The 9858-nt window shown below is 34.7% G+C and overlaps 2 protein-coding genes across 2 annotated transcripts; one reads left to right on the forward strand and one right to left on the reverse strand.

Moving 5' to 3' along the window:
- Positions 1-966: 966 nt before the first annotated feature.
- On the reverse strand, positions 967-3255 carry AGL26 (tRNA (cytidine(34)-2'-O)-methyltransferase). The gene is made up of 7 exons (XM_079039017.1): positions 3037-3255; positions 2805-2905; positions 2222-2290; positions 2035-2093; positions 1783-1843; positions 1651-1704; positions 967-1288 (listed from the first exon to the last, which is right to left on the reverse strand). Exons 1-7 carry the CDS (start codon positions 3206-3208, stop codon positions 1007-1009), a joined length of 798 nt encoding a protein of 265 aa, XP_078895143.1. The 5' UTR covers positions 3209-3255; the 3' UTR covers positions 967-1006.
- A 4585-nt stretch (positions 3256-7840) lies between these two features.
- LOC145101744 (ras-related protein RABA4d-like) lies at positions 7841-9617 on the forward strand. The gene is made up of 2 exons (XM_079039022.1): positions 7841-8337; positions 9042-9617. Exons 1-2 carry the CDS (start codon positions 8111-8113, stop codon positions 9487-9489), a joined length of 675 nt encoding a protein of 224 aa, XP_078895148.1. The 5' UTR covers positions 7841-8110; the 3' UTR covers positions 9490-9617.
- Positions 9618-9858: the final 241 nt, after the last annotated feature.

Genomic DNA, 9858 nt, shown 5'->3' on the forward strand with positions numbered 1-9858 from the left:
TATCCTTATCATTAATCTTGTAAACAGTAATAATATGATGTGATCAGATCCTGAAACTAGTATTGAAAGAAGAAAAACTCTAAGTGCACTAGTTGAATAAGTTTCGGCTTTTATAAAACCTTAACCATTAAGTAGCGTTTCAATTTGGGGATGGACTGAACGTATACTTTCTACTAATGTTATAGTGCAACAAGCATTCATTATTCTACAATATGTTTGCATGTCAATGGAAGCTATAGGTTGCAGCTGGTTTATTTTATCTACACTGTTTTACATCTTGGTGTGTACCTGTTTTGTTATGTTATTTTGGTTTTTAATTGATGTTGGGTTCCAATAATTTGTCCATTGTTAAAACATAATGAAATAGTGTACAACTGGACATCAAACCAGAAACTGACCTTATAGGTTATAGGCACATTGTCAATAAGAAATCAAATTTAATACTTTCTATACAAATTTGTCGCCGTATTAACCTATGAAGTACTTGTCATCCAACTTCATATTCTCTTACAAATTTGTATCTTTCTTGAGGTTAGAATTAATCCCTCTCGCAATAGAACTTTTTCTAATAAGATTAAGAAGCGCATGTATGGTTTTCCATATACAAGAAATCATTAGCTTAGTCTGTTAAATTATTTTAAATAAGACAAAACAGATTAAAAATTGTCGCAGGAGACACAATACTAGATACAACTATAGGTAGGGCAGAATGCCAAAAGCAGTATAAGTGCAAGAAATAACAGTTGTGTTTATTTGTTAATTATATCACCCATTGTATTTTCATATATTTCTGTTCTTACAAAATTACACATACTAGATACATACTACTTACTCTGTCTGTTTAGAAAATTTACAAAATTAAAAGATTGAAATTTACTTTGAAAAATTTTGTTCAGTCAAAAAATGGTTATGTATTTGAGTATTTCCTCTGATTTAACCTCTCACCACATAGTAATTCTTAGGTAATAGAAGAAGAATCAACAGTCGTCTGTTTAATTTCATGAATTTATGCAAAAACATCTTCGGTAAAAGGTACGCGAGTATCATGACACGGTTGGTTATGGGAATGGGGTTGAAGCTGCTCATAGTTTAATTGTCGTGAAGCTTCATACAAACCAATGCCGACACTAACAGATAGATTAAGACATCTTACATAAGTTTCAATCATTGGAATTTTAATCAAACCGCCACCAAGTGCTTCACTTTTGCAGTCAACCAAAGCTTCCGGTGGTAGGCCCGTGGTTTCTGACCCAAATACGAGCCAGTCCCCTCTCCGATACGAGAAATCCTGCACGAGATTTTATAATTTATATATACCAATTTGTTTATTATAACGTCCTACTTTCATTTTTTTTTCATATTACAACAAATATAATGATAACATTGTAATTTCAGTTTTTTTAAATACAAACTCCCTCCTTAGTATTAACTATAGCATTGTAGTTTCAATTTCAATCATACTTTGAAAGACCTACCCAATTTGCTTTGTATTTCGATGACATTGCTATAGATTTCTCAAATTACGATGTTATTTATTTATTATAGGAAGAAAACAAAACAAAACAAGGATGCTATAATAGACAAATTAATTATTTATTTATTTTTGTTGAACCCAACCCAGCCCAAATAATAGGAGTCTTGGTGACTTACAGAATGAATGTTTGTCCCTCTTTTAGTAAATGCCAGCAACCTTTTTTCACCTTTCTGTTATCACAAATGATTGAAGTTATAAGAGAATAAGTGAATAACAGCTGAAGAAAAGCTTTTAAAAAAAATAACTACCTGTTGCTTGAAATAGTCTCGAAAATCTGCCCATGAGCTGTGCACTTTAACAACTACATATCTGATGTAAAGATTAAGGAAACAACATTCTGGATAAAATGGAATAAACAATGTAATGATTACTGAAATGAGTTGGTTAAAAACACAAATATAAGAGTATATAATAAAACCATATGTACAAGTTAATTTTTAAAAATAAGATTCTAATCTAATTTCATTCCCATCAAATGAACAATTTTGATGGTAGGATACGGCCAGTAATCAAGTCCAGCCCGCTTTAGCTTTGTATCATCCACCTCAAATCCCAGTGGCTGAAGGAGGAAAAAGTTTGACCATTTTATTAAACAATGTAAGTTGTAAATAAACCGACTTTTGTTTAATATATTTTCTAAGCTAAATTGTAAAATAAACTTAGGACAACAAAAGCTGATGTGCTTACCTCAACCAGGTGTAGCCCAACACCTGAAGCTGCACAGCTTCTAGCAATGCACCCAGTGTTTCCAGGAATCTGCAACAGATCATAGAAATTTCAAAAGCAATAATGCTGGATCAACTCAAAAAGTACAAACAATCAAACTTATCAAACATAATATCATGACTAATTTTACACTTCTACATAGTACAAGTGTAATGTAACAAAGCAATACTACTGTTTAGAGGTTCCTTCAGGTTTGTATCTATTACATTATGCTTGTTTTTTAACAAAATCCAATGCTCATGTGCAAAACTACAGCAAGATTACTATTCATCATTTTCTATTCTGATTTCTAAAGGCGTTGTTTATGAAAACATTTCCTGTGGAAAAAGAACAAAATGCAAACACCCTCAAACCTACTCTTACAAACAACTTAGTCCAAAATGTTTATATAATAAAGATTTATGTAATATATCTTTAAAGATATTACTAATATAATTATTATTAGACAGATTAAAAGGCAATGGAGTCATCAGGGTGGATTCCGAACACCTCAGCTGGCCGAAATAGTGTTTATTTTTAGTACGAACTGAAGCAATAAGTTTACCTGTGGAGAAACCAAAACAACTTGAAGAAGTTTACCCTCGGACACCTTGCTTCCCGCCACACCAATCCCACTAACCAATGAATCCCCAGTCGAATTTTCAGCTGCAAAATACACAAAATGCTACTTGTAATTCATCAAAACTAAGCTTTAAATAACTCCGCATCCTCGAAAATCGACTACAGTCCTAACTAATTAAATTAAGTATGATGCTGAGAGCGAGAAAGGGGTATACACAGTGAACAAAGGGGAGACGAGCGAGAGGAGTAATGAGAGAGCGGGGAGTTGAATTTATTTTTGAATTTAAGCAAGAAAGATGGGCAACGACGAAATGGAGCTATTCCTGAACAGTGGATGTAACATGGCGTCGTCATAAAACCTAGGGTTTTAAAACCTGTTGTCTCCATTTTATGCTCTGCGTCCTATCTCTTGTGTGTTAGGGCCAATGCTATGGAAAGAATGATTTTTTATTCAAGAGCTAAGTTATTGTCTTCTACCAACTTTGGTCCCCGGATTATTATTACTTTCAACTTAGTCCTTCTCCTTTCAACTTAGGTGTTTGTTTTTTCGAAACCAAAATTCATGAAGTATGCGGATCACCTCTGTAACTCTTTGTAGAAGAAAAGATGGACCAAACGGTTGTAGCTTGTAATAAAAAAATTGTTTGTTTTTTAACATTTGCAGACTGTTGCAGTAAACTGTAATTTAAAACTGATTTTACAAAATTGAAAATAATTCTCAACATCGAAATTTTAATAATTTTAGTTTTGAAAGATTGAAATAATACTAAAAAGAACATGTAAAAACCAAAATATAAAAGTTCTTAAAAAATAATATATATATATATATATATATATATATATATATAATCAGTTTTTTTTAGAAAAAACTAATTTTGAAGAACATAAAAAAATAATAATAATAAAATTAAGAAAAATATTGCAAATAATGTCTACAAAATTCGTAAAATAATCACACATATTAAAAAAGATGCAACCGAAACTGAAAATATTATTAAAAAAACGGTAAAAAAATTTTAAAAAAATCAAAATTTTAAAAAAAAAGTTATAAAAAAATTATGGAAACTATAAAAATGAATTGTATCAAATCTGTAAATCAAAGTTTAAAAAAAATCAAAGTTTAAAAAAAATCGATTTATACTAAATTTCTAAAAAAACACTTGGAAAAAATAAAAGTTGAAAAGGTATGAAGAGGCAAGTCAAGTGTTTAAATCTGAATATTTAATTAATTAAATTTGAATATTATTTAAAGTTGAATTTAAAATATGAATATTTAAATGGATATATTGTCGTGTAGAACATGTGTAGAGGTTTTGTTGTTGGATTAGGTGTCTAAGCCCATAACTATAATTGGTATGTACTTGACCCGATAGTAGCATGATACTTTTGGGTTGCCTTCACTAAAGCAACTTGACTGGATGAATTATGGAGAAAGAGGTTAATTATGATTTATTAATATATTATAGGAATAATATATTAAAAGAGAAATCATATTATTTAATTGATATTGGTCAAAAATTAATTTAGAATTAATTTTGTGGTCAAAAGAGATTAATTAAATTAAGGGGACTAATATTGTAATTATAAGATAATTGCAAAATGGGTTGTGGATCCCTAAGTTAAGGGATGGACGAAATTCTTGTGGAAGCCCACATAGAATTCATCAATAGGGTGTTCTGGAAGGATCATATGGGACGCTTAAGGCCTAAACAACCAAATTAGGTATTTGACTGAAACCTTAATACCTTAGCTATATAAGGAACCCTTGGGGAATCTTATTTTTGGCCACTTGAAATCCTAAGAAGAGTTCCAACCGAAAATTAGTATCTCTAGCCTCTCTCCCATATTCCTCCAACTTGTTCTTGGTGTTTGTATCAGCAATGGCTCGCACTAATGCTCGAAATGAAGTTTTAGTTCGGTTAAGTCCCAGATCACCCTACAATGTGACCCGTTTCTCGTTTTCAACAAAAGACATGGTTAGTTCTTTTTAGTTTACACACGTATCGTCCAAAGTACATAGCCAGTTCATTCCTAAGATCACATCATTACTTCCTAATTCCAAGGGAAAAAAGTCGCTAGTAATTTGCAAACCTTGTAAAGCTAAGGATACATCCTTACACGTGCCATAGGATTTATCAAATTTCCCGTTTCCTATCATCACTCCCGTAGGCTTTTTCCTTTTATAACAAGACCAATAGGGACCACCATTTTGACAGATAGAAAAATATGTGTTGTGCCGCACTTAATAAGAACCAGCACTTCACGCCCTCTAACTTTACCCCTGAGTTTCATGGTGTGGGGTGTGGTTATCCCCATGACTAAGCTTGTCGATAACGGCATCATATCTAATTCTACTAGCTCTTCCCCTTCTTCGCACTCCTCTTCATCCTCCTCCCCAACTATTAAAATTTGCAATGATTTATCCAAACATTTATGGCCGGGACCAAACTTACTGTCACAACGAAAAATACAACCCTTTTGCTTTTTATCAGAAAATTCAACATTTTTCATTTTTCTGTAGGGTGCTCGGTTTACTCCGCCTTCCTTAGTGTTTGTGGTGCCGTTTTGGATTCTTGATTCTCCGTCACCCGAAAAGAAGTTTTCACGTTAGTTCCGAATCGCAAACACGAGTGCTAACTTAATGGCTTGTTTTAAGCCCATCGGTTGCCTCGTCTTTATCAAAGTTTGTAAATCTAGTTTCATCCCTTTAATAAATGTATCTTCTAATATCTCCTCCGACACATTTTTAATATCATCCGCCATTTTTTCGAAAATGCATACATAATCTCGAACCGACCCCTCTTGTTTAATAGTGAGGAATTATTGGTGTATGTTACCGTCTCGAGAGCTTTGAAACCTATCTAGTAACCCGACCTTCAACTCCTCCCATGATTGGAATGGGGTTCGTTGGTAACTCCAAAGAAACCATGATAGTTCGGGTCCTTCCAAACATAAAACTAGAACTCGAAGTTGTTCACTAGAATTCATCAGCCCTTGCATTCGAAAGAAACGTTCTGCTTTATGAACCCATTCAAACACTTCTTCTCCTTCGAACAAGGGCATCTTTAATTTCCGTAATCGATAATGTGGGTTGGAGTTCCACCATCTTCCATGGGCATGGTGGTTGGGTATCTGTAATAGGTACCATACGGGGACTGTTTTCAGTAATGTTAATCGATTTCTTCTTCTTCCGATCCCCCGCGATTGTAAGAATAATACCGCCCGAGAAAAATTTATGGGTTCTGAAGGACGGTTCATCCTAATTGGCAACAAAGAATGGCTGGTGTTGGACGAATGTCATTGGAAACGTGACTGTGGCTGACCGGAAACCCCTGTTTGGGTATACCAGAACAGGGGTTGTCATGTGAACAAGAATTGTCGTGTCAACTGGAGCATATGTAAATTAGGATGACATATTTTGAGTTTGAGTTTATGGGCCCATACTTGGTGGTTCAAATGTTATTTTATTTGAAGGCTGGGATTGTGTTATGTGAGGTATTGAGGACAACATTAATTTGAAGGTCGGGATTGAGTTACGTGAGGTATTGAGGACAACAACGCTGTTGTTGGTGACTAGAACGGTGGTGCCCCTGGAATGTGAATGGGTAACTGGTGGCGGCCCGGTGGTCGTTGATTGATGGAGGGATGCAGACGGAGCCAATTGTTGAATGGATACAGGAGGAAAATATGGTGGGAGAGATGTCGATTGGTGCATACCTGGTGGTGAGGATGGTGTCGTGGCGACCATGGAGGTAGTAGCAACGGTGACTGATGTTGGTGGTTGATGATTAAGTTTGAGAAGCACCGACATGAGTTGCATATGTTTTTCCTTCTCCTATGCCTTCATTGCCGTCATCTTCTAGTCAGATTCGGTTCGAATTGTCGCCAGTTCTTTTTCCACTTGCTCCATCATCATTGGGTTCCTCAGGCGGAGATTCCTTGCTATCCGATCTGGTTGTGGGTTTAGAGGCTGTGGCATCGATTTTGGGCAGCATCTCAACCAGGCTCTGATACCAATTTGATATAAGTCAATCATGAAGAACATTTAACTAGGAACGCATGAGTACTTTTATTAAGAAAAAATAACTGAAAGATGAACAAAAATTATGAACTATCCTACCTTAGAGGCATACACCTTTATTTATAGCTTCTATGAGTAATCCTAATCCAACTATAAAACATAACTAAAAGGAAACTTGACTTGCAATCCAAAAATACTTCTAAAACTTGTATAAGGAAACTTCTGCTAATATTGAATTAAAAGATAATCAAATATCTCTTATTGGTTTGGGTCGCCTCCTGTAAACCTTATCCCATCTCTTGGAACGATTCTCATCAGATACCCTCAAGGTAAATTTCTTTGTTGGAGAGTTGTGTTAAACCGAATTCCTTAATATGGTGTTGGTAAGAACGAGGTAGGTGTTAATTCCACTTTGTGTGTGAGATGTGTTGAAGATGAGGAAACGGGAGACCACCTGTTATGGGCGTATTCTTTTGCTGGTGAGATATGAGAAAAAGTATTTTGTTAATATCAAATGGACTATACAAGTTACAAGTACATGCAAACTTCTAGTTAAAGCAAAATCTATGGAGAAATCATCAAAGTGTAAGAAATTAATTCACACAATTGGTTAATTTGATGTGAGAGGAATGATCATATTTTTAACAATAAACTGTCTTCTTCCTCATAGGTTTTTGATGATATCTTGGCCAATTCAAACTTTTAGATCACGAATAAAAGGAAAAATCTGATTTAGATCGAAACTTATGGCGTTTTTCTCCAGTTTTGGCTTTACGTAGTTTATCTTGCAATGTTGTAACATGTAATTGATCCATGGATCTTTTAGCTTATGATATCTTTTTTTACTATAATTTGCGGTTAAAAAAAATGGTAATTGGGTGTCATTTGATATTTTTGGCAAAATCTCGTGGTAAATGACTAAAATCTATGCTCGAAAATAAAGGAACAAACCATGGTCAACGCAATAGAAACTTGTATCTTGGGGAGAAAAGTAGATCAGTTAAAACAAGGCGGCTTAGATACAAGGCCGTTGGTAGTCTTCTCTCTTGTTTTTCTGCTGTTCGTCGTCTTAATCGCCTTCCATACCAAAACCCTCACACACCAAACACACAGGCTCATATCTTCTGCGTGCAGCATAATCTACAAACCTTTTGGGTATTGACTAGCGTTTGATCAACTACGGTTGTTGATCTATTTGAATTATACCTAATTTGGGAATTGGAAAGAGGTCTTTCCTAATCTTACTTTGATTCGATTGTTGATGAGATATGGCGAATTACCATGGGGATTTCAACCAAAAGATTGATTATGTGTTTAAGATCGTACTTATTGGGGACTCAGCGGTGGGGAAATCTCAGCTGTTAGCTCGGTTTTCTAGGAATGAGTTCAGTTTAGATTCAAAGGCGACGATTGGTGTTGAGTTCCAGACGAAGACTATGGTCATCGATCACAAGAACGTCAAGGCTCAGATTTGGGATACTGCTGGTCAAGAAAGGTGCTTCGTCTTTCCCTTCTCAGTCTATCTTTTATCTTGATCAATGATGATTGCTTCGCTTGTTAAATACACTTTTGGTTCTTGAATTTCTCTGATAAACTTCTTTTAAGAAAGTAGTAGACTGGTTCCAAAGAGTGAGATATTGACATCTTTTAACACAAAAATATGTTAGAACTGTTGAACATTTCTTCTCATTAGATCTCCGATGCTTATTATAATTTTTAGAGGAAAGGTCTGGTTATGATGACAATTTATTTCCCAAATGGGGTTCTTTTTGCCTTGATATCAAGAACATGATAGAAATTGGGAACTTGTTTTCAGCAGAAGTTATTAAGCTAGTTTATAACTTTGGGTTTAGGGTGTTACAAATTTAGAATGCATGCTTAAAACTATAAACTAAGTTGATGATATATGGATGAATCGACATACCATTACCACTGACCCAAAATATATGATGAAATTGGAAATTTGATGTTCTAAATTCTCTAGATAGCTACCTTTACCTGTTAGTTGAGGGAAAACTTATTAATACGTTGTTGTACAATGAATGAATATATTTTTTTCTTATTAGGACAATACAGAAAATTGCGTTGTATTTTAGCTGAAGTGAGTAGATTTTTGAGAGTAGAATGTTAGTATATGTTTTGAGTTTTGGAGAGAAAAGAAGAAATGAATGAAAGAAAGTAGATTGGTATTTGTTGCAGATACCGAGCGGTGACAAGCGCGTACTACAGAGGAGCTGTGGGAGCAATGCTGGTGTACGACATAACGAAACGTCAATCGTTCGATCACATAGCCAGGTGGCTACAAGAGTTACGTGGCCATGCAGATAACAACATCATCATCATGCTCATAGGAAACAAATCCGATTTGGATTCACAACGTGATGTGTCCATGGAAGATGCTAAAGAGTTTGCTGAAAGAGAAGGTCTCTTTTTCATGGAAACGTCTGCCCTTGAGGCCACAAATGTGGAGCCCGCTTTTCTTACAATCCTTACAGAAATTTATCGAACAGTTAGTAAGAAATCTCTTGTTGCAAATGAGGAAGCTGAGGGGAATTCTGCCCTTCTCAAGGGGACAAATATTCTTGTCCCTGGTCAAGAGCAGCCCGTGTATGGAGTAAGCAAGTTTGGGTGTTGTACATCTTCATAGAACATGTATTAATCAGGTCTTTCTTTTACACAACAGTTGACTTTTTCATGTCAATGCTGCTACTTTTTCGTGTAAAAAATGGCTGACTTTTAAAGAAACTTATCAACCACGTTACAATTCATGTCAAATACTCTAATGTAGAAATGTCATGGTATCAATTGTGTTACAAAACCGATATAAACTCCAAATTTGGTAATTCTTCGTTTGATGGTAAATCATATATTCCATGATTGGGGAAATTACGAGATATATTATCTGGTGATATCCAGCTGTTTTGATTTTTGCATTTGCTAGCCTTTAATATGTGCAATAAAGATCAAATTATCCTTTGTTTAACTATATTTGTTATATAAATGACCATCTGATTGG

Source organism: Lactuca serriola, chromosome 1 (assembly GCF_051521515.1).
Source record: "Lactuca serriola cultivar US96UC23 chromosome 1, Lser_US96UC23_V15, whole genome shotgun sequence".
Taxonomy (NCBI): Eukaryota; Viridiplantae; Streptophyta; class Magnoliopsida; order Asterales; family Asteraceae; genus Lactuca; species Lactuca serriola.

What these genes read in the sequence shown, in the direction of transcription:
- AGL26 (XM_079039017.1), bottom strand. Translation starts at nt 3,208, where the DNA reads ATGGAGACAACAGGTTTTAAAACCCTAGGTTTTATGACGACGCCATGT. An exon ending in GCTGGACTTGATTACTGGCC is followed by an intron (nt 1,844 to 2,034) that starts GTATCCTACCAT and finishes TCTTTACATCAG; the next exon opens with ATATGTAGTTGTTAAAGTGC. An exon ending in GAGACTATTTCAAGCAACAG is followed by an intron (nt 1,705 to 1,782) that starts GTAGTTATTTTT and finishes TTGTGATAACAG; the next exon opens with AAAGGTGAAAAAAGGTTGCT.
- LOC145101744 (XM_079039022.1), top strand. Translation starts at nt 8,111, where the DNA reads ATGGCGAATTACCATGGGGATTTCAACCAAAAGATTGATTATGTGTTT. An exon ending in GATACTGCTGGTCAAGAAAG is followed by an intron (nt 8,338 to 9,041) that starts GTGCTTCGTCTT and finishes TATTTGTTGCAG; the next exon opens with ATACCGAGCGGTGACAAGCG.